At 48.9% G+C, this 25607-nt stretch overlaps 1 protein-coding gene across 2 annotated transcripts in view; it reads right to left on the reverse strand.

Annotated features, from left to right (window-relative positions):
* Positions 1-25607, reverse strand: part of CERS1 (ceramide synthase 1) — a 141142-nt gene that overhangs the window by 92402 nt on the left and 23133 nt on the right. Inside the window, exon 1 of one of the 2 annotated variants that reach the window (XM_063914533.1) lies at positions 60-1172. The exons of the other annotated variant lie outside the window; for it this stretch is intronic. Coding sequence (XP_063770603.1) covers positions 60-305 — 246 coding nt within the window. The 5' untranslated portion in view covers positions 306-1172. Of the gene's footprint in view, positions 1-59; positions 1173-25607 lie in introns of those variants that run through there. 2 annotated transcript variants of the gene reach the window in all.

Raw genomic sequence — 25607 nt, forward strand, 5'->3', positions numbered from 1 at the left:
TTCCCACTCTGCTCCTGGGCACATGACCCAGGGTACACATGTTGGAGAGTGTCACTGACCTGGAAGATCCATGTAGTAGTTGTCGTACGGAGACCAGTCAATGCCAGAGAACACAATACAACATACAGCAACTCCATCCAAGAAAACTTGGCATGTGCTTGTAATGTGGCGTATGACGATACCAAGCCACAGTCTTTGCATTCTTTCAGGGCACCCAGGAACTGTCTTCCACTCTGAATTATAAGGTCCATGTACCCCAGAGATGATGGGATCTCAAAATGTTGTATACTATGTCCTTGTTCCATGACTGGTGCTGGAAAAGAAATGTAGGACTCTTTCTCTTTAAATGTGATTAGAGTGTGAATAGGGTCTCATCTCTTTATTGGATTGGAAGGACGTAATCATATCAAAACCTCTGTACCTTTGGACTCAGCTGACAGCAATGCACTGCCAGAAGTTACCTGTTATAAGCTTGGTCCATTTGACTGCTCTTTGTAGGGTACAGTAAATGATGCAGAGATAGGTGCCCCTTCCTGGCCTTATTCTCTGCAGAGCTAGTAGGGGCAGAAGTGATGCATAATATGGTTAGAGGAGACAGCCAGCTGTAGAAGGGGTGATGCTAATGGGAAGAAGAGTCTCAGCAGCCCTGTGTCTTCTTTCTCTTGTCGCGGTGAGGAGGGGAAGCTGGTGCAGTGAATCTCCTTTTCCCTGGTTGGAAGGAACCAGTGTAGCAAGGCTGGTTCTAGCAGGGAGGAGAGGCTGCTGCTGCTGTTTGTTCAGTAGACAGATAGCAATCAGATCCTATATAGGAAATCTGAGCAGCAGGCTCGCTTGGCACAGGGACTGAGCACTGGAGAAAATGGTGCATCCACTCGTGGGGGCGAGCGTACAGACACTCTGCTTATCAGAAAAATGCAGCCAGACTATATATGTATTCAGAACACGTTTGAATGGAGGGGAGGGAAATAAGGGAAGGATTGTCCTGCGACCTATTGCTTCCAATAGAGAACAAGAGAAGGGGACAGAGCCTGTGTGATGTCAGATCCTGCAAGTAACTCATCTAAATGGGTCAGCTGTGTCCAGTACAGAGAATGTGAACTGTCAGATCATATTTTTCTATTGATAAGACATAAGAAGTATGTATATTTGTAGATAAGATATGTACGTCCTGAAGTTTGTGTATGCAAAGGCAATGAAAGGTACATGTTCATTTTATACCTGTGGACAGAACCTCTTTTTGGCCCAAATTATCTTTTTATCTAAAGTGTCCTTTTCATTTTAGTCAGTGTTTTTTATTTATATTACATGTTACTGGTAAATAAACTATAAACTCCCTAGATTTAAAAAAATAAATAAACAAAAATCAACTCAAGAAAGGGTAATTTTAGTCTAGAAATCAGAAGATGTGAGCAATGCCTGTGAATTTGTAGAAGAGAGCCTGTTATTGATTTTATATATAGTAAAAGGTTTGCTTCACAAAGTACGACTCTCCACACTTCGCTCTGTCAGGTGTCTCCTTTATTCCCCACAAATGTTGTTATATCACATTTGTTCAGCAAACACAGCTTTCCTGACCACTAACTAAGTCCAAACCGACCCTCTCTGTCATCCGGATACTAACTGGCGTCGGAAGCCCCGCCCACTGTTTAAAAAAAACCTTTATACCTTCGCACCATTAATTAATCACACCCATATAGTGTGTGTGTGTGTGTGTGTGTGTGTGTGTGTGTGTGTGTGTGTGTGTGTGTGTGTGTGTGTGTGTGTGTGTGTGTGTGTGTATCATATAAATATATATGGATCCCCATGATGAAGTCTCCCTGCTAGACAAAACATGTCGGGACTGCACAGCTGTACCTGATATTATCCCATGGACAGATAAGCGCTTATTTTTATGTTTGCTGGTATCAAAGATCTTAGATTGATTAAGCTGAATGCCTCAGCCTAAATCTATCGACAGTAGCGGATCTTACCACGGGCAAGCAGGACTTTTGCCCGGGGCGCCGCCTTCTGGAGGGCGCCGGAGCCATCCGGAGGGCGCCGCACCATGGCAAGATCCGCTGCTGCTGTGCCCCCCGCTGCCCGGTCTGTCCCACTGCCCCCCGCTGTGAAGGGAACTAGACGCATAGCGTCTAGTTTCCCTTCGTGGAGAGGACCTTTACTGTGCGGTGCGCGATGACGTCATCGCGCACCGCACAGCAAAGGTCCTCTCCACGAATTGAACTAGACCCTTCGTGGAGAGGACCTTTGCTGTACGGTGCGCGATGATGTCATCGTGCACCACACATCATTTCAGCGGCACTCATACTGTACAGGGGGCATAACTGACCACGCCCCCTGTATGAAGCCACGTCCCCATTGCCTGCCCGGGGCGCTGCAAGCGCTCGAACCGGCCCTGTCTATCGAGTACTGAGCTGCTAAGTGCTCAGGCGTCCTCTTCCCTCAGGGCAGACTCCAGTGGTTAGTGTAAGTTTGTGTTTGTATGTATATGTATGTATGTATGTATGTATGTATGTATGTATGTGTTCTATGTGTGTATCTGTGTGTACTGTATAAGCATACAGTGCATCCAGAAAGTATTCAGAGCTTCACTTTTTCCACATTTTGTTATGTTAAAGCCTTATTCCAAAATGGAATAAATTATTTTTTCCCCCTCAAAATTCTACACACAATACCCCATAATGACAACATGAAAAAAGTTTTTTTGAGATTTTTGCAAATTTATTAAAAAATAAACAAACTAAGAAATCACATGTACATAAGTATTCACAGCCTTTGCCATGAAGCTCAAAATTGAGCTCAGGTGCATCCTGTTTCCACTGATCATCCTTGAGATGCTCCTACAGCTTAATTAGAGTCCACCTGTGGTAAATTCAGTTGATTGGACACGATTTGGAAAGGCACACACCTGTCTATATATGGTCCCACACTTGACAGTGCATGTCTGAAATCAAAGAAATTGTCTGTAGACCTCAGAGACAGGATTAATTTGAGGCACAAATCTGGGGAAGGGTACAGAAAAATATCTGCTGCTTTGAAGGTCCCAATGAGCACAGTGGCTTCCATGATCCGTAAATGGATGAAGTTCAGAAACCACCAGGACTCTTCCTAGAGCTGGCTGGCCGCCTAAACTGAGCGTTCGGGGCAGAAGGGCCCTGGTCACGGAGGTGACCAAGAACCCGATGGTCACTCTGTCAGAGCTACAGCATTCCTCTGTGGAGAGAGTAGAACCTTCCAGCTAGCACTGTAGAGGGGCTATAGTGCTAGTTACACATAATGCCCCCCTATAGTACTAGTTACACATACTGCCCCAAGTATAGTGGCAGTTACACATACTGCCCCAAGTATAGTGCCACATACATATTCTGCCCCCAGTATAGTGCCAGTTACACATACTGCCCCTGGTATATTGCCAGATACATATACTGCCCCCAGTATAGTGTCAGTTATACTTAATGCCCCCTCTATAGTGCTTGTTACACATACTGCCCCTGTATAGTGGAGATACACATACTGCCGCTCTTCAGTATTGCTCACCACCCTGGGCCTCCTCCTCTGTCATGCTGCAGCTGGGCTGCCAGCGGTCTGTATCTATGGGAATTCAAGTGCACTTCTCCTTCCCCATTGTTGAGTCCAGTCCTCGGCGACCAATTTAAAAATAGTGGCGGTTTGTGATCAAAGCTTGCAGTCCGTCAGCCAAATAGGAGTCGCAGCTGCCGGGCTGTGAGCTCTGACTGGCTGATGGCGGTCACCATTTTTAAAATGAATATATGGGAGGTGGTGGTGGGCGGGCGCCGCCTGGGTGTCTGTGGACGCGCCCTCAGGCTGCAGCGCTCCAGCCGATGTCCTGCTTGCCCGCCTCCAGATCTGCCCATGATCCCAGGGCTGAAATTCCTCAGAAAGTTGGGACACCAATAAAATGATGTCCCTTCTCATGAGGAACAGAATCTGGGCATTGGGTGTGATGTTAATGGTGTATAAATAGCCATTAATATTATTTGTTACAGGTTGCCTACATGTCCCAGCAAGCCTGCTCCAGCATGATGGCACTTGCCAGCATTTCTGAAATTAAGTGAGTTAAGAATTTTGGGGAAGACTCCACACTTTTTTTTATTTGGTAATTATTTTGCTGCTTCCAACAGTGTGTCATAGCATTTTTTTTATTCATGATCAACAATTGATTTTGTATTAATTTAAACTGTCAACCTTATGCTCCCCTGTCATACTCCCTTTCAAACTCCTGACATATATAAAAACGATTAGAGTAATAGAAATAAGATATAACATAAACATCTTTGTTTATTGTAATCCTTTTTATAGCTAACACTCAGCTTTGTGGAGATCCCTGGAGCTGCAGGGAGACAAGAGATGAGGCAGCAACAGCTCTGTCTCAGTTCTACAGTCAGACACTGCTTTGCAGACCTGTGGGCAGGGCCACACCATGGGCAGTAAGGAGTAGGTAAAAACCGCAATGGTCCGGACCCCAGAACATTGGGCTGGACCGGCTCCCATAGTGTTCATCCCCGTCCTGGGGGGTTGGGGGGGTGGGGGGTGCCTGTGACAGCTGTTACCGGGGAGGGAGAGATTACAGCTTCCTCGTATGGTTTGGTCCGTTCCAGAGTGGCTGTAATCTCTCCATCCATGGCACCTGAGACAGTGTGGCATAATCTGAATAAGGGGCTCTACTCTATTGTGTAACGTGTATAAGGTGCACTACTGTGTGACGTATCATGAATAAGGGACATTACTCTGTGGAAAAACATGAATATAGGACACTACTGGGTGTAAAGTACATAAGGGGCACTACTGTGTGGTGTCATTTGGGATGGGTGTACTATTGTGTGGTCACCCCCCATACCCATAAGACCACTCCCTTTTTTGAAGGCACACTGTCCCTGTCCAAAATATGGGGGGTGGCACCAGTGCTCTTTCTGGCGCAGGGCACCAAAATGTCTGGTTGCAGTTGTGTTCTGATTATCTTGTGATGCCCAGTATCTGATCCCCCCCTGATCCCTACTGACCGCAACTGCAGCCGCTGTCCCCGCAGGGGTTAATAGATTGTCCGGTTGCTAGGCAACCCTGGCTGGCCGGACGATTACCTGGAGGACACTAGGACCCAGCATTGAGGAGGCTGGAGACTGAGCAGGATTGGCGGTCCGCAGAGCGGGAAGAAGGAGGCGGGACTGGCGCGGAGTTGTTGGCGCCGAGAGACAGGAGGAGTTCGACCGCGCGGTGTACAGGGGAGCCGCCGGTGACAGCCGTGATCGGAGAGCCGGGTCTGACCGTAGCCACCAGCCCTCTGTCGCGGAGGAGAGCTGCCAGACGGGACACCACCGCCGGGTGGAGGAGAGGTCCCGCTACTGCCGAGGAGGTTAAGAGAGTGGGGAGCCGGACCCGCTGCCGCAGACAGGGGAGAAACGGGAAGGAGCTGCTGGCAGGAGACGGCCAGAATCAGTGGAGCGCTGCCTGAGTGTATACCCAGCAGAGGGGAGAGCCGTGACCCGAGCGCAAGACAGCGCCAACATAAAGAAGTGCGCAGAGTGCTGCCAGCCTACAGGTATTTATGCTGTAGAAAGTCCTCCAGCCAACCCATGCACCCCCCGTGACTTGTCAAAAGACACACTGCAGCCAAGTTGGAAGTCCCTTAGCAGGGAAAGTGCCTGCATAACAAATACATCTCATCTACGGCCATAAAGACCTAGTCAGCGACACCCCTGAGGGCCATCACCATATTCCAACTTGTACAGCCCTAAAGCTCAGTTCACATAGACTGCTCAACCTCTGTGGAACCCTCAGGGATAACATTTGTGATTATTCACCAGGCTGTCAAGTCAGTATTATTTCTGCTGCCTACTGCGAGCAGGATTTATTGGACCTACCGGCTACCAAGTGATTATAAACCCCTTCAGACATTGTGTTCCACCAGTCCGTGCTCAAACTGTTGGGACATTATACTGGACTAGAGACTCCCTTTTATTGAGCCCATAACGCCATCTAGTGACCCGTCAGTATAACGCATGCATACTCATGAAACAGCTGTATAAGACGTCTGAGTGTTGAAATTCTGAAATGCTCTTGTGTTAATGTTATGTTATATTTTTAGTATGTGACTAAAAGTACTGTGGCTTATTGAATTGCACTGAGCTCTACTAAGCGGTGAATTAAGTCACATGGACCAGTGACTAACCCTGTGTATAATAAATCTTTGTTACTGTACCCCACCGTAGTGGTCCTTTCACATTTGGGGGGGGAGGGGGGGGGGTGTTGCCTATACTGGGGTATCTCCGTCCCTTCTGCCCAGGTTCTGCACAGGTGTCCTCCGCAGATTCCAACCACCTTCGCACAAGCAGGAACTGGACGGCCGGACCGGGACAGACGCGAGATTCCAGGTACGCTTTACCACGTATCACATTTGGCATCCGCGAACAGGATACGAGCAAGATGACGGATCCACAGGTTCCCGCTACTCCCATGCTACCACCGGCACCCGGACAAGGAAACACGACCACCATGGCGGCATCACCATAGACTATGCCATACTATTTTGGAGCACCATGGTTACCAATGTTTGCAGGAAAACAAGTGCCGGGTTCGAGTACATTCAAATAATTCAAAGACAAGATGTACTCCATGTTCCGCCTGTTCTCACTAACCGAAGAACAGAAAATAGAGATCGTGATGGGTCAATTGACGGATTCGGCACTACGGGAAGTGAAGGCATGGGAAAACAGTGAAAAGAAGACCGTCGAATGCATCTTCAAGAAGCTGGTGACCATATTCGACTGCCAGACCATAGCGGAATTAAAGAGCCGCCTTTATGCGAGGAAACAAAGACCCGATGAATCACTGCGTGACTTCGCGCTGGCCCTACAAGAAGCTGCAAAGACTATACGGGCACTGGATGAACGAGAGGCCGAAGGGATAGACAGAACGTTAACAGACCTGTTTGTGGAAGGGGCAAGAGGAGAGACGATTCGATCTCAAATGCGCATGGAGAGACGACGGCAACCAGAGAGCTCCTTCTCCGAATTCAAAGAGACGATGCTGCAGATCCTTGGGAAAAATCAGAGTAATAATGTCGAGAAAGACGCGTCTTCGGAGTGGAGTGAAGAGGACAGCTACTGAGAAACCACACCGCTCAGGAAATCTGACGGACCAACCCAAGGAGGAACGGTCCTCCAACAAGCGCAAGCCTCACCGAGTCCAGATTCTATGGAAACGCTCAACCAAAAGCTGGCGGAGATGACGGCGACTCTCTCCCGAATGAACCGAAGGATGGATGAGTTCGACAGGGACCAAGAGAGGAATAGGCGCCAAGAATGGCGTCAAGAACGAAGTGGGCGGAGTCGTCTTCGCTGGGATGTGGTAAAAGAATCTGGCCGAAGACCCACCAACCAGTTCGACTCTCAGGGGAGCCCGATATGCAGAAGGTGTCGACAGAGTGGCCATATCGAAAGGAACTGCCCTGCGGCCGCTTTAAACGAAGAACTCCCAAGGCAGCGGACCGACCTTCGGGAGAGGAACCAGTAAGTGGGCCATTGCCCCAAGAATGGTCCAGATACGTCGGGGAATGCCCACACCTGAAGATCTGTATCGATGGAATTGAAATTCCAGCTCTGTTGGATACTGGGTCGCAAGTCTCCACCATCCGGATCACCGAGTTCCTTCAGCACTGGGACGAAGCCGCCATTGTGTCCCCACCAACCACCTGGCTCCATCTGCTGGCCAGCAATGGACAACCCATAACGTATCAGGGTTACTGGGAAGAGGACACAAAAATTGGAAACGCGACATTGCCCCGGCAAGGGTATCTTGTCACCACGGCTCCTAACACCCACCTACCTCCCGTCATCCTGGGGATGAATGTCTTGAAGAATTGCCCTGATGAGCTAGTGGAAGCCCTTCGGCAGGAGATGCAGATAGCCGCCCCAGTGGAGCGGAGAGCCTTGCAGCAGACGGTGCACCTGCTGGAGAAGGAGAAGAAATTCGCCAACTATCGAGGGGAGGTGGGGAAGGCCAGAATCGCCGACCACCGGGCCATCCTCTTGAGGCCGAACTCTGAACATGTAATTTGGTGTAGGGCAAAAATCGGCCCAGGAGGACGAGACTATGAAGCCTTGGTGGAACCCTGTGACTCGGAGGGCCAACAACCCTTCGCGGTGGCGAGAACGCTAGCAAAGGTGAAATACGGAAGAGTGCCAGTGCGCATATTGAACCCGCACCCCTATACTATCAGACTACACAAGCGCTGCCTGGTGGCGAAAATAAGCTCAATCGACTTCCAAGACATTGTAGGCCAGGAGGTGACCACAGCTGCCCAAGAGACGGCGACCGAGGGGCCGTCGACAACGGGTCAAGAAACCCCATGGTGGGCTGATATTCAGATCGGCAGCGCAGATACCCCCGACGAACAAAAAGCGGGAGTATTACGAGTGGTGCGGCGGAATGCAGCAGGTTTTAGCCAACACCCTTCGGATTTTGGGAGAGCCGACAAGGTGTACCACCACATTCCTACAGGGACGACCCCTCCTGTTAAGGAGAGACACCGACCCCTTCCCCCAGCCTTATACCAGCCTGTGAGGAAAATGATAGCAGAGATGAAAGACGCAGGAGTTATCAAAGAAAGTCACAGTCCATGGGCAGCTCCGCTAGTGATCGTTAAGAAGAAGGACGGCAGCCTACGCTTCTGTGTTGATTACCGCAAGCTCAATGCGGCTACCCATAAGGACGCCTACCCACTCCCTCGGATAGAAGAGTCCTTGACGGCCCTGAAGACTGCCGCATACTTTTCGACCCTTGACCTCACCAGTGGATACTGGCAGATTCAGATGGCCCCCGAAGACATGGAAAAAACAGCCTTCACGACACCGATGGGTCTGTTTGAATTTGAAAGGATGCCGTTCGGGCTTTGTAACGCGCCCGCCACATTCCAACGAGTCATGGAACACTGCCTTGGACAGCACAACTTCGAGATGGTCTTGCTATACCTCGATGACGTAATAATTTTCTCGAAGAGTTACGAGGACCACTTGCAACATCTAGAAGAAGTGTTCCAACAACTGACAAAATGCGGTCTGAAACTTAAGCCCACGAAATGCCACCTGCTCAAACCCAAGGTCCAGTACTTAGGCCATGTCGTCAGCGCGGAAGGCGTGATGCCCGACCCTGAGAAGGTCCGAGTTGTCCGGGACTGGTCAGTGCCGAAGACCGTTAGGGATGTCCGAAGCTATCTCGGGTTCGTGGGCTACTACAGACGTTTCGTGGAACGCTTTGCCAAGGTGGCAGCTCCGTTGCACGAACTGTTGAGAGGTCAGTCTGGCCGCGAAAGGAGGGGGTCGTCACCAGTGCAGTGGGGCGAAAAACAACAACAGGCCTTCCACCAGTTGAAGACCTCCTTGACGGAAGCCCCGCTATTGGCTTATCCCGATTACGAGCAGCCGTTCCAAGTCTGCACGGATGCCAGCCATCGAGGATTAGGAGCCGTATTGTCTCAGGTGCAGAGTGGGCGCGAGAGAGTAATCGCATATGCCAGTAGAGGATTACGCAAGACAGAACGGAATTGCAAAAACTACAGTGCTTTCAAATTGGAACTGCTCGCCCTAGTCTGGGCCGTCACGGAAAAATTCAAACACTATCTCGCTGCAACACCATTTGTCATCATGACAGACAACAACCCCTTGGCACACCTGTCCACTGCCCGACTTGGTGCCCTGGAACAGCGATGGGTATCACAGCTTGCCAATTTCCAATACACTGTGTCCTACAGGAGTGGGAAGTCCAATGGCAACGCTGATGCTCTTTCCCGGTTGCCCACCACCGATGTGGCAGAAGAGGGAAGGGATGTCGAAGAAGAAATAGAAGCCCCTGTCTTCAAAGCCTCTAAGAAAAGATGGACGGTCACCTCAGACCCCGTGGCCGTCACGGACCAACAGCGATCGGACTTACCCGAAGCCCCTACTGTAGACTGGGAAGTGATCCAGCGACAGAATCCAGTGCTGAAGGAACTCACAGCCCTCCTCCGAAATAACCAACAACTGACCCGGGCACAGCGTGCCGAAGCAGATCCGGAGCTGGTAAAGCTACTGCGCCACCGGAGACAATTTCACCAGAAACAGGGCATCTTAGTACGTACCAGCATTGACCCCGGTACTCACCAGACAGTGAACCAAGTAGTTGTCCCCAGGAAACAGGCAAATTCCCTACTTACCGCCTACCACGACAAGTCGGGGCATTTCGGTACACAAAAAACGGAAGCCATCTTACGTACCTGGTACTTCTGGATAGGTCTGCATGATGACGTAGAATGATGGTGTCGGGACTGTGTCCCCTGCACCCTGAAGAGACGCCCAGATGCACATCAGAAGGACCATTTGCACCCCATCAAGAGTCACCGTCCGCTGCAAATTGTCGCTTTCGACCACGTGAAACTAGAGCCCAGCACCAGTGGACACAACTATGCCTTAACCATGACCTACCACTATAGCAAGCTCCTAGTGGCGGTCCCTGCGAAAGACTTGACTGCTAAGACTACGGCCGAACTATTCCTGAAACACTTCGCCAGACCCTACGGGTACCCCGAGTGCATACTAACTGATCAAGGGCCTGCCTTTGAGTCGCAGCTATTCTATGAACTGTGCTCCTATTATGGCTGCCAGAAAGCGAGAACGACACATACCACCCACAGGGGAATGGGCTGTGCGAGAGAGCTAACCAGACCCTCATTGGGATGCTCAGAAGCCTACCAGCTGGAGACCGCGCCCGTTGGCCGACCTTGCTGCCCGAACTCATTTACCTCTACAATAATGCGGAACATTCTTCCACCGGTTTCTCAACCATACTATCTTATGTTTGGTCGACAAGGTAAACTGCCTCAAGACCTAGAGCTTGCCCCCACGCTAACGTCTCCTGCCACTCCACAAACTGACTGGGTCCGTGAGCATCAGCGGAGAATTGAAGCAGCCAGAGAGCTGGTGGAGATGCGGATGGGAACCGTCCGACATCGACAAGAGAAGGATTACAATGCAACCATCCATCCTATGCCTCTGTACGTGGGCGACCTTGTGTGGAGGAAACGGAACCACCGCACCAGTAAGTTGGACACCATGTGGGAAAACGCACCCTACGTTGTCGTCAGCATCCCGGAGGGAGAACGGTTCACCTATGAGATCCGCCGAGGTCAAGATGGGCCGTCAGTGTTGTGCCCAGAGAGCAACTCAAACCTTACACCTCCGAAGTGTCACCAGAAACAGCAAACTCACCTGCGGCAGAAGGGCGGGGATCCTCGGGCGACATACCCTTACTTGACCCCATGGAGCTCTTACTCTTTATGTTCGGCCTGCCCGCATTGAGCTCAGCACCTGATGACACCCTAGACCCCGTGGTTAATGGGCCCTTAGAGGGTCAGAGTCGACCCAACCCAGTCGCTACCCATAGTGAGCACCGAGCCTCCACGGTGGAAATTAGAAGGTCGGGACGTAGCACAAAGGGCGTCCCGCCCTCTAGGTACAGGGAATAAGCTAATATTTGATCTGTAAATACGTTTGTTCAGAAATGTGTATGTATATTGGTACCCTACGTTCACCTGTTTACTACTGCTCGCATCCCGAAAGACTGTAGCATTAACTTTTGCCATGTCGCCTAATGCGTGAGGACACGCAATCTTCCAGAGGGGAATATGTGATGCCCAGTATCTGACCCCCCCCCTGATCCCTACTGACCGCAACTGCAGCCGCTGTCCCCGCAGGGGTTAATAGATTGTCCGGTTGCTAGGCAACCCTGGCTGGCCGGACGATTACCTGGAGGACACTAGGACCCAGCATTGAGGAGGCTGGAGACTGAGCAGGATTGGCGGTCCGCAGAGCGGGAAGAAGGAGGCGGGACTGGCGCGGAGTTGTTGGCGCCGAGAGAGAGGAGTAGTTCGACCGCGCGGTGTACAGTGGAGCCGCCGGTGACAGCCGTGATCGGAGAGCCGGGTCTGACCGTAGCCACCAGCCCTCTGTCACGGAGGAGAGCTGCCAGACGGGACACCACCGCCGGGTGGAGGAGAGGTCCCGCTACCGCCGAGGAGGTTAAGAGAGGGAGGAGCCGGACCCGCTGCCGCAGACAGGGGAGAAACGGGAAGGAGCTGCTGGCAGGAGACGGCCAGAATCAGTGGAGCGCTGCCTGAGTGTATACCCAGCAGAGGGGAGAGCCGTGACCCGAGCGCAAGACAGCGCCAACATAAAGAAGTGCGCAGAGTGCTGCCAGCCTACAGGTATTTATGCTGTAGAAAGTCCTCCAGCCAACCCATGCACCCCCCGTGACTTGTCAAAAGACACACTGCAGCCAAGTTGGAAGTCCCTTAGCAGGGAAAGTGCCTGCATAACAAATACATCTCATCTACGGCCATAAAGACCTAGTCAGCGACACCCCTGAGGGCCATCACCGTACTCCAACTTGTACAGCCCTAAAGCTCAGTTCACATAGACTGCTCAACCTCTGTGGAACCCTCAGGGATAACATTTGTGATTATTCACCAGGCTGTCAAGTCAGTATTATTTCTGCTGCCTACTGCGAGCAGGATTTATTGGACCTACCGGCTACCAAGTGATTATAAACCCCTTCAGACATTGTGTTCCACCAGTCCGTGCTCAAACTGTTGGGACATTATACTGGACTAGAGACTCCCTTTTATTAAGCCCATAATGCCATCTAGTGACCCGTCAGTATAACGCATGCATACTCATGAAACAGCTGTATAAGACGTCTGAGTGTTGAAATTCTGAAATGCCTTTGTGTTAATGTTATGTTATATTTTTAGTATGTGACTAAAAGTATTGTGGCTTATTGAATTGCACTGAGCTCTACTAAGCGGTGAATTAAGTCACATGGACCAGTGACTAACCCTGTGTATAATAAATCTTTGTTACTGTACCCCACCGTAGTGGTCCTTTCACATTTTGGGGGGGGGGGGATGTTGCCTATACTGGGGTATAGGCAGGAGTCCTCCGCAGATTCCAACCGCCTTCGCACAAGCAGGAACTGGACGGCCGGACCGGGACAGACGCGAGATTCCAGGTACGCTTTACCACGTATCACATTCTGTTTGTCACAAACACATCACTCAGGTTTAAGGGGTCCTGTATGCGACATACAGAATACCAGTATCTGGCAAACTCTTCCCTAATGCTGTCAGTTCTAGAGGTGACAAAACGAACTTGAGAAAGTTATTAGGATACTGATTTGCAGTTAGAAGGCCAGCCATAGTAGCTCTTACATGCTGTAGAATGCAAGCCTCCCAATAGAAGCAGTATCCGTCAGGGGAGACAGAGCCTCACCTGTCATATTCCAGTGAAAATAGCTGTTTTTTACACTGATCTGTATTATAAAATAGATCAGTATAAAAATTATGCTATTGTCATTGGAATATGAATTTGCAGCACTCCACTGCAAATGCAGAAAGCAGAGGAGAGGCACCAAGAGATCTGCCTCTCTCTAGCAGTTAAAAGCTGCATGAAGCGGGGGGCGGAGCCATGAGTAAGGCATTAATTCTTCTTTGAGAACAGCACCAGCTCATACTTACCTACTTCCTGGCTGCTCCTGGAGAGAGCAGCCAAGTCGGCTCAGCAGGGGGGCGGGGTGGGACAATGACAAGCAAAGGGGGTGGAGCAGCGGCAGGGTGGAGGCGGTTCTGGGCAGGGTGGAGGAGGGACGTAATTTAAGCCACGCCCCCGCTCTGTAAAACCGCTATTATCTGCATTATACTGCAGGGGGCGTGGCCATGATGACGCGATGCAACAAGAATCGCGTCATCGACTGCCTGGACCGCCCACTTTGCTCACAAAGTGGGTGGCCGGGCATAGGAGAATTTAAGAATCGGGAGACTTGCCTGCTCTTTCTGGAGCCTCCCGGCCATTCCCGGAGAGTAGGTAAGTATGCACCAGCTTGAGGCAGCTCTGACATATGTGCCTTGAGTCTTGACACAGGCTCAAGGCACGTCCCCTCAGTTATGCATATGCAATAGCTACCTCTCTCATCTCCCTTCCCCTGTACTGCACTGAACATGAGATACAGCCATAAGGAGACAGCTTCCTCATAAATATCACAAGATAGGTAAACAACATTGAAATGCCTGATCCCCCAGCTCTTTTATCACCATATCATCCAGCAGATACAAGATTTAATGTTTAGGGCACCATGGTGTGGGAAACCTATCATTAACTGCCCCAGCAAACATATAGCTGACCACTGCACTGCTGCTGAGGGGGAATATGTTTCTTTAAAGAAACAATCTTTCAAGGTACATGTGTCATGTGACTGCCCATGCCCAGACTCTTACATGGCAAGATTTTATGTGACACGTTTCCAGTGGGATCCGGTCTGAAGGTCGACACTGTCTAGGTCGACAATGTTTAGGTCGACCACTATAGGTCGACAGTCACTAGGTCGACATGGATGGAAGATCGACAGGGTTTCTAGGTCGACATGTGCTAGGTCGACAGGTGTAAAGGTCGACATGAGTTTTTCACATTTTTTTTTTCTTTTTTTGAATTTTTCCATACTTAACGATCCACGTGGACTACGATTGGAACGGTAATCTGTGCCGAGCAAAGCGGTAGCGGAGCGAAGGCACCATCTCCGAAGCATGGCGAGCGAAGCGAGCCATGCGAGGGGACGCGGTGCACTAATTGGGGTTCCCAGTCACTTTACGAAGAAAACGACACAAAAAAAACAAAACCTCATGTCGACCTTTAGACCTGTCGACCTAGCACATGTCGACCTAGAAACCCTGTCGACCTTCCATCCATGTCGACCTAGTGACTGTCGACCTATAGTGGTCGACCTAAACATTGTCGACCTAGATACTGTCGATTTGATGAACCACACCCGTTTCCAGTTTGGTCTTATGTTATGTGCAGAGGCATAGTACTTAGCTCCTATAGGTGAGACACCTAATAACTATTTACATCCTCTTCTAATTCTGGTTACTGCTGTTAACCCCTGCAAAACCACTACTTTGTTCCTGCATTATCTTGTTACTACTAGTGATGAGCGGGTTCGGTTCATCGGAATCCGAACCCCCCCGAACTTCACCCTTTTTTGCACGGGTCCGAGCAGACTCGGATCCTCCCGCCTTGCTCGGTTAACCCGAGCGCGCCCGAATGTCATCATCCCGCGGTCGGATTCTCGCAAGATTCGTATTCTATATAAGGAGCCGCGCGTCGCCGCCATTTTTCACTCGTGCATTGGAGATGATCGTGAGAGGACGTGGCTGGCGTCCTCTCAGTTTCTGTGTTCAGTGTGCTGCAAATATCTGTGCTCAGTGTGCTGCAAATATCTGTGCTCAGTGTGCTGCAAATATCTACGTTCTCTGCCTGAAAAACGCTGCATTGTAGTATATAGTAGGAGGACAGTGCAAAATCAGTGCAAAATTTTGCTGACCACCAGTATATATATAGCAGTACGGTACAGTAGTCCACTGCTCTACCTCTGTGTCGTCAAGTATACTATCCCATCCATACCTGTGGTGCATTTAAGTTTTGCACAGTGTATATATATAGTAGGAGGACAGTGCATAATTTTGCTGACCACCAGTATATAATATATAGCAGTACGGTACAGTAGGCCACTGCTCTACCTACCTCTGTGTCGTCAAGTATACTATCCCATCCATACCTGTGGTGCATTTAAGTTTTGCACAGTATATATATAGTAGGAGGACAGTGCATCATTTTGCTGACCACCAGTATATAATATATAGCAGTACGGTACAGTAGGCCACTGCTCTACCTACCTCTGTGTCGTCAAGTATACTATCCATCCATACCTGTGGTGCATTTAAGTTTTGCACAGTATATATATAGTAGGATGACAGTGCATAATTTTGCTGACCACCAGTATATAATATATAGCAGTACGGTACAGTAGGCCACTGCTCTACCTACCTCTGTGTCGTCAAGTATACTATCCATCCATGTCTGTGGTGCATTTAAGTTTTGCACAGTATATATATAGTAGGAGGACAGTGCATAATTTTGCTGACCACCAGTATATAATATATAGCAGTACGGTACAGTAGGCCACTGCTCTACCTACCTCTGTGTCATCAAGTATACTATCCCATCCATACCTGTGGTGCAGTTAAGTTTTGCACAGTATATATATAGTAGGAGGACAGTGCATAATTTTGCTGACCACCAGTATATAATATATAGCAGTACGGTACAGTAGGCCACTGCTCTACCTACCTCTGTGTCGTCAAGTATACTATCCATCCATACCTGTGGTGCATTTAAGTTTTGCACAGTATATATATAGTAGGAGGACAGTGCATAATTTTGCTGACCACCAGTATATAATATATAGCAGTACGGTACAGTAGGTCACTGCTCTACCTACCTCTGTGTCGTCAAGTATACTATCCATCCATACCTGTGGTGCATTTCAGTTGTGCACAGTATATATAGTAGTAGGCCATTGCTATTGATATATTACTGGCATATAATTCCACACATTAAAAAATGGAGAACAAAAATGTGGAGGGTAAAATAGGGAAAGATCAAGATCCACTTCCACCTCGTGCTGAAGCTGCTGTCACTAGTCATGGCCGTAACGATGAAATGCCATCAACGTCGTCTGCAAAGGCCGATGCCCAATGTCATAGTAGAGAGCATGTAAAATCCAAAAAAATAAAGCTCAGTAAAATGACCCAAAAATCTAAATCAAAATCGTCTGAGGAGAAGCGTAAACTTGCCAATGTGCCATTTACGACACGGAGTGGCAAGGAACGGCTGAGGGCCTGGCCTATGTTCATGGCTAGTGGTTCAGCTTCACATGAGGATGGAAGCACTCATCCTCCTGCTAGAAAACTTAAAAGAGTTAAGATGGCAAAAGCACAGCAAAGAACTGTGCGTTCTTCTAAATCACAAATCCCCAAGGAGAGTCCAATTGTGTCAGTTGCGATGCCTGACCTTCCCAACACTGGACGGGAAAAGGTGGCGCCTTCAACCATTTGCACGCCCCCTGCAAGTGCTGGAAGGAGCACTCGAATTCCAGTTCCTAATAGTCAAATTGAAGATGTCACTGTTGAAGTACACCAGGATGAGGATACGGGTGTTGCTGGCGCTGGGGAGGAAATTGACAAGGAGGATTCTGATGGTGAGGTGGTTTGTTTAAGTCAGGCACCCGGGGAGACACCTGTTGTCCATGGGACGAATATGGCCATTGACATGCCTGGTCAAAATACAAAAAAAATCACCTCTTCGGTGTGGAATTATTTCAACAGAAATGCGGACAACTGGTGTCAAGCCGTGTGTTGCCTTTGTCAAGCTGTAATAAGTAGGGGTAAGGACGTTAACCACCTACGAACATCCTCCCTTATACGTCACCTGGAGCGCATTCATCAGACGTCATTGACAAGTTCAAAAACTTTGGGTGACAGCGGAAGCAGTCAAATGCCAACTAAATCCCTTCCTCTTGTAACCAAGCTCCTGCAAACCACACCACCAACTCCCTGAGTGTCAATTTCCTCCTTAGACAGGAAAGCCAATAGTCCTGCAGGCCATGTCACTGTCAAGTCTGACGAGTCCTCTCCTGCCTGGGATTCCTCCGATGCATCCTTGAGTGTTACGCCTACTGCTGCTGGCGCTGCTGTTGTTGCTGCTGGAGGTCGATCGTCATCCCAGAGGGGAAGTCGGAAGACCACTTGTACTACTTCCAGTAAGCAATTGACTGTCCAACAGTCCTTTGCGAGGAAGATTAAATATTACAGCAGTCATCCTGCTGCAAAGCAGATAACTCAGGCCTTGGCAGCCTGGGTGGTGAGAAACGCGTTTCTGGTATCCACCGTTAATTCACAGGGAATTAGAGAATTGATTGAGGTACTGTGTCCCCGGTACCAAATACCATCTAGGTTCCATTTCTCTAGGCAGGTGATACCGAATATGTACACAGACGTCAGAAAAAGAGTCACCAGTGTCCTAAAAAATGCAGTTGTACCCAATGTCCACTTAACCACGGACATGTGGACAAGTGGACCAGGGCAGACTCAGGACTATATGACTGTGACAGCCCACTGGGTAGATGTATTGCCTCCCGCAGCAAGAACAGCAGCGGCGGCACCAGTAGCAGCATCTCGCAAACGCCAACTCGTTCCTAAGCAGCTACACTTTGTATCACCGCTTTCCATAAAAGGCACACAGCTGACAACCTCTTACAGAAACTGAGGAACATCATCGCAGAATGGCTTACCCCAATTGGACTCTCCTGGGGATTTGTGACATCGGACAACGCCACCAATATTGTGCGTGCATTACATCTGGGCAAATTCCAGCACGTCCCATGTTTTGCACATACATTGAATTTGGTGGTGCAGAATTATTTAAAAAACGACAGGGGCGTGCAAGAGATGCTGTCGGTGGCCCGAAGAATTGCGGGCCACTTTCGGCATTCAGCCACCGCGTGCCGAAGACTGGAGCACCAGCAAACACTCCTGAACCTGCCCTGCTATCATCTGAAGCAAGAGGTGGTAACGAGGTGGAATTCAACCCTCTATATGCTTCAGAGGATGGAGGAGCAGCAAAAGGCCATTCAAGCCTATACAGCTACCTACGATATAGGCAAAGGAGGGGGAATGCACCTGACTCAAGCGCAGTGGAGAATGATTTCAATGTTGTGCAAGGTTCTGCAACCCTTTGAACTTGCCACACGTGAAGTCAGTTCAGACACTGCCAGCCTGAGTCAGGTCATTCCCCTCATCAGGCTTTTGCAGAAGAAGCTGGAGACATTGAAGGAGGAGCTAAAACAGAGCGATTCCACTAGGCATGTGGGACTTGTGGATGGAGCCCTTAATTCGCTTAACCAGGGTTCACAGGTGGTCAATCTGTTGAAATCAGAGCACTACATTTTGGCCACCGTGCTCGATCCTAGATTTAAAACCTACGTTGTATCTCTCTTTCCGGCAGACACAAGTCTGCAGAGGTTCAAAGACCTGCTGGTGAGAAAATTGTCAAGTCAAGCGGAACGTGACCCGTCAACAGCTCCTCCTTCACATTCTCCCGCAACTGGGGCTGCGAGGAAAAGGCTAAGAATTCCGAGCCCACCCGCTGGCGGTGATGCAGAGCAGTCTGGAGCGAGTGCTGATATCTGGTCCGGACTGAAGGACCTGCCAATGATTACTGACATGTCGTCTACTGTCACTGCATATGATTCTGTCACCATTGAAATAATGGTGGAGGATTATATGAGTGACCGCATCCAAGTATGCACGTCAGACAGTCCGTACGTATACTGGCAGGAAAAAGAGGCAATTTGGAGGCCCTTGCACAAACTGGCTTTATTTTACCCAAGTTGCCCCCCCTCCAGTGTGTACTCCGAAAGAGTGTTTAGTGCAGCCGCTCACCTTGTCAGCAATCGGCGTACGAGGTTACTTCCAGAAAATGTGGAGAAGATGATGTTCATCCAAATTAATTATAATCAATTCCTCCGTGGAGACATTCACCAGCAATTGCCTCCAGAAAGTACACAGGGACCTGAGATGGTAGATTCCAGTGGGGACGAATTAATAATCTGTGAGGAGGGGGATGTACACAGTGAAAGGGGTGAGGAATCGATGAGGAGGAGGTGGACATCTTGTCTCTGTAGAGCCAGTTTGTGCAAGGAGAGATTGATTGCTTTTTTTTTGGTGGGGGCCCAAACCAACCAGTCATTTCAGTCACAGTTGTGTGGCAGACCCTGTCGCTGAAATGATGGGTTTGTTAAAGTGTGCATGTCCTGTTTATACAACATAAGGGTGGGTGGGAGGGCCCAAGGACAATTCCATCTTGCACCTCTTTTTTCTTTCATTTTTCTTTGCATCATGTGCTGTTTGGGGATTATTTTTTGAAGTGCCATCCTGTCTGACACTGCAGTGCCACTCCTAGATGAGCCAGGTGTTTGTGTCGGCCACTTGGGTCGCTTAGCTTAGTCACACAGCTACCTCATTGCGCTTCTTTTTTTCTTTGCATCATGTGCTGTTTGGGGACTATTTTTTTGAAGTGTCATCCTGTCTGACACTGCAGTGCCACTCCTAGATCGGCCAGGTGTTTGTGTCGGCCACTTGGGTCGCTTAGCTTAGTCACACAGCTACCTCATTGCGCTTCTTTTTTTCTTTGCATCATGTGCTGTTTGGGGACTATTTTTTTTAAGTGCCATTCTGTCTGACACTGCAGTGCCACTCCTAGATGGGCCAGGTGTTTGTGTCGGCCACTTGGGTCGCTTAGCTTAGTCACACAGCTACCTCATTGCGCCTCTTTTTTTCTTTGCATCATGTGCTGTTTGGGGACTATTTTTTTTAAGTGCCATCCTGTCTGACACTGCAGTGCCACTCCTAGATGGGCTAGGTGTTTGTGTGGGCCACTTGGGTCGCTTAGCTTAGTCACACAGCTACCTCATTGCGCCTCTTTTTTTCTTTGCATCATGTGCTGTTTGGGGACTATTTTTTTGAAGTGCCATCCTGTCTGACACTGCAGTGCCACTCGTAGATGGGCCAGGTGTTTGTGTCGGCCACTTGGGTCGCTTAGCTTAGTCACACAGCTACCTCATTGCGCCTCTTTTTTTCTTTGCATCATGTGCTGTTTGGGGACTATTTTTTTGAAGTGCCATCCTGTCTGACACTGCAGTGCCACTCCTAGATGGGCCAGGTGTTTGTGTCGGCCACTTGGGTCGCTTAGCTTAGTCACACAGCTACCTCATTGCGCTTCTTTTTTTCTTTGCATCATGTGCTGTTTGGGGACTATTTTTTTGAAGTGCCATCCTGTCTGACACTGCAGTGCCACTCCTAGATGGGCCAGGTGTTTGTGTCGGCCACTTGGGTTGCTTAGCTTAGTCACACAGCTACCTCATTGCGCCTCTTTTTTTCTTTGCATCATGTGCTGTTTGGGGACTATTTTTTTTAAGTGCCATCCTGTCTGACACTGCAGTGCCACTCCTAGATGGGCCAGGTGTTTGTGTCGGCCACTTGGGTCGCTTAGCTTAGTCACACAGCTACCTCATTGCGCTTCTTTTTTTCTTTGCATCATGTGCTGTTTGGGGACTATTTTTTTAATCTGCCATCCTGTCTGACACTGCAGTGCCACTCCTAGATGGGCCAGGTGTTTGTGTCGGCCACTTGGGTCGCTTAGCTTAGTCATCCAGCGACCTCGGTGCAAATTTTAGGATTAAAAATAATATTGTGAGGTGTGAGGTGTTCAGAATAGACTGGAAATGAGTGTAAATTATGGTTATTGAGGTTAATAATACTATTGGATCAAAATGACCCCCAAATTCTATGATTTAAGCTGTTTTTGAGTGTTTTTTGTAAAAAAAACACCCGAATCCGACAAAAAATTTTCAGGGAGGTTTTTCCAAAACGCGTCTTACTCCAAAATATGGCCGCGGAACCGAATCCAAAACCAAAACACAAAACCCGAAAAATTTCCGGTGACCATCACTAGTTACTACCAATAAACCCAGAACCCTTCTTAATTACTTTCACAACCACTTTACACCTATTGTGACCACCATCCCAATAGCCTATATTAATAAATAAAGTATCATGATTCTATGCAACCATATATAGGAAATTGAGCCAACCATCATTCTAGTTAAGTTTTACTAAGCAATAATGGCAGATTTTACCTATGGGCTTCAGGACTGCATGCCCACCCAGGTAAAATCCGCCACCCAGCTTAGGGGGTCATTCCGACCTGATCGCACGCTAGCTATTTTTGCAGCGATGCGATCAGGTCCAAACTCAGCAAAACTGCGCATGCGTATGCACCGCAATGCGCAGGCACGTCGTACTGGTACAAAGCGGATCGGTGCTGGGCGATGGATTTAACGAAGAATCCATTCGCATAGCCGATCGCAAGAAGATTGATAGGAAGAAGGCGTTTATGGGTGTCAACTGACCGTTTTCAGGGAGTGGTTGGAAAAACGCAGGCGTGTCCAAGCATTTTGCAGGGAGGGTGTCTGACGTCAATTCCGGGACCAGACAGGCTGAAGTGATCGCAGCGGCTGAGTAAGTTCAGACCTATTCAGAAACTGCACAAAACTCTTTTGTACCGCTCGGCTGCACAAGCGTTTGCACACTTGCAAAGCGAAAATATACTCCCCCATAGGCGGCGACTATCTGATCGCAGCGCTGCAAAAAATAACTAGCGAGTGATCAACTCGGAATGACCCCCTTAGAGTCAGTGTAGCCAGATGCAGTCCGTGACTGCACTGGCTTCACTATGACTGCAAGTGACTCCCTATTGGAAGTCCTACCTGTCAGTCACAGACATACAAGGCAGTCCCACTGGGAGGTGTTTCCTCCCTCCGGGATTGCCAGATCGTGCTGCGATTAGCAGAGAGCTGGCTTCCTATAGGAAGCCATTCCCTGTCTGGTCGTCACATTCCATAGACGCCAGGAGTGTGCGCATGCGAACTGAAGCCGACAGTTTGTGCGCATGCGCCGAGCCTGGAACCTGTCAACTCCATTGCGCATGCTCCGGTACACGGTATTGTCCGCTCTGGCATGGAAGTGGCAGCCCCTCTACCAAAAAAAGTAGGAGCTGCCGCTGCTAAGCAAACAAGATGGCAAATGTTATTTTGATTAGAATTACAAATGAGTTATTAACAGAGGATATCATTATATGATAATCATAGAGGCTGTAATAGGTATGACAAATGATACCATTTCCTACTGTATGTCGTCCTCTTCATGGCTGTAACTTCCAGAAAGACAGAACTGGCGCAGCATTCTCCCAAATACCACCCTACCATGCACCCCCCTTCCCCCTAGATCCGGGTAATTATTCTATGTGCCATATGAATAACAAGTTAATATTGCGCAGTGTGGTGAAAATGGGTATAGTATACTATGGGGGGTATGCAATTAGCGCCGTTTTTTCCGCCTAGGTGAAAAAACTGCGCTTTTTGCTATTTTTAGGGTGAATGGGGATTTGCGCTATGCAATACAGGTTGAGTGTCCCTTATCCAAAATGCTCGGGACCAGAAGTATTTTGGATATTGGATTTTTCCGTATTTTGTAATAATTGCATACCATAATGAGATATCATGGTGATGGGACCCAAGTCTAAGCACAGAATGCATTTATGTTTCATATACACCCTATACACACACAGCCTGAAGGTCATTTAATGCAATATTTTTAATAACTTTGTGTATTAAACAAAGTTTGTGTACATTGAGCGATCAGAAAACAAAGGTTTCACTATATCAGTCTCACTCAAAAAAATCCGTATTTCTGAATATTTGGATATGGGATACTCAACCTGTAGTAGGGCCGGATTTTTGCCTAGGCAAAAAATGCTGCATTGGACGGAAAACACGTGGATTGGCAAATCCATGTGTTTTCCCTCGAAAACGCGGGCCATTTTTGTCGATTTTGAGGCATTTTTTTCGCTTTTTCACTTAAAAAAAAAAAAAGGTAAAAAAAGGCATTGGCGAAAATGCATTCAAAACAGACAAAAACGTCCCAAATTGAACGCTCAGTGGGACAAATTCATTAGCTTTGAAAGGATCAGAGCTAATTGCATACCCCCCTATGTTTGTAACAGCTAAATACATATGTGTTTCAAAGGGCAGCGAGGACCACAGATGTTTTAAGGGGTACCAAGGTATACCAGGGTAAACCATCTTCCGCTTAGAATGGTGTAATGTTACTTGCTTCATACTATGACAGTCGTACTCCCTTTATGTTGCTTACACACAGCAACAACTGCCAATGGCCAATCACACATCTCATTCTCAAATAGTGGGACTAAAGAGAAGCAAAGTGAGAAACATTCTGTTGTATGGTTTTCTCCTGCCCAAAGGTGAACTCAAGATGTGGCCTACAGTATGTGCCAGGTTCTTTAGGAGGGGTGTAGTATGGTTTGCCGGCGGTCGGGGTCCCGGCAACCAGCATACCGGCGCCGGAATCCCGACCGCCGGCATACTGACAGCTGGGCGAGCGCAAATGAGTCCCTTGCGGGCTCGCTGTGGGCACGCTGCGCTCGCCACGCTGCGGGCACGGTGGCGCGCTATCTATTCTCCCTCCAGGGGGGTCGTGGACCGCCAAGAGGGAGAAAAGATGTCGGTATGCCGGCGGTCGAGATTCCGGCGCCGGTATGGTGGTCGCCGGGAGCCCGGCCCTCAGCAACCTGAAGACCACCCCTGTAGGAGTTGCTCCTAAGTACTGCTTATTGGAGAAGTGTGCAGAGAAATACTCTCCCCTGCACAGTGCTCTCTCCTGCCAGTAGTGTGCAGGAGAGAGTATTTGCCCGGATTGGAGCTCATACTTATCATATTAATACCTCCCAAGCCTTAGGGCGGGATGTACTAAAGCAAAAATGCGGTAAAACCCCCGAAAACGGGGGTTTTACCGCATTTTCATATTTACTAAGACCCTACCGCAGCGTTTTCGGCGTCCAGGGTTTCGCCATCTCTGGATGGCGAAACCCTATAGAAGCCTATGGGCTTCTTTTCGCCGACCGCCGCAACCCGCCGACACCGTCGACCCCCGCCGCAGACGCCGACCCCCCTTCCCCCTGGCTTACCTTCCTCCAGGCTGCCCTGGACCCGGAAGGTAGTGTCCTCCTCCCCCTAGCAACGCAGCCGGACGTCCTTCCGGCTGCAGGGGGGAGGAGGAGGTGCCGGGGGCAGCCTGCTGCTGCTTCCCGGCATCTAGCCAGTGTGGGGACCCCAGGGAGGTGACGGAGACCCCCCGCAGACCACCTAACAGGTATCGCGGGGGGCCTCCGTCACCGCATCGCGATGTTGATCGCATATGTTAGTACATATGCGATCAACATCGCTGCGGTAACCGGCGAGGGGCGGCGATGTATGTTAATACATCCCGCCCTTAGTCTTTTAGTTTGAATTACACTTTTATTGTGAAACCTCTGACCAACTGTATATCCCAGTGGTTTCCAAACTTTTTTGAATCACGGTGCCCTAGAATATCAGAATTTTTTTCACGGCACCCCTAGGCCAAAAATTTCTTATTGAGAAATTTAGAAAGAAATATTACATTAAGTAGATTGCGTTTATATGTCATCCTTAGGGTCAGTTGTGTGGTGAGGGACAAGATTTGCTTCTGTTTGGCCACATATTTTATGACTGGCAGCCACCAGCACTGGTTTTGCCTATTATATTGGCCATGAATAATTTGAATTGGTCCTGGACCACCAACCCAGGGCACCCCTGAAAGTGTCCCGAGGCACCCCAGGGAGCCACGGCACACAGTTTGGGAACCTCTGGTATATCCCATTAGAATACATTGCATGGGCTTGGGAGTTATAGGGCCAGATGTACTTGAAAAGCCTTGAAAAGTGATAAATTGCACGGTGATAAAGTACCAACATACCAGCTGCTATCTGTTATTTTTGAAACCCAGCCTGTAACATGGCAGATAGTAGCTGATTGGCTGGTACTTTATCACTGTGAAACATATCACTTTTTAAGGCTTAGTACATCTCCCACATATTCTATTACATTACAGGATGAGTATCCCTTATCCAAAATGCTTGGGACCTGAGGTATTTTGGATATCGGATTTTTCCGTATTTTTTAATAATTGCATACCATAATGAGATATCATGGTGATGGGACCCAAGTCTAAGCACAGA

This window comes from Pseudophryne corroboree, chromosome 1 (genome assembly GCF_028390025.1).
Source record: "Pseudophryne corroboree isolate aPseCor3 chromosome 1, aPseCor3.hap2, whole genome shotgun sequence".
NCBI classification, from domain to species: Eukaryota; Metazoa; Chordata; class Amphibia; order Anura; family Myobatrachidae; genus Pseudophryne; species Pseudophryne corroboree.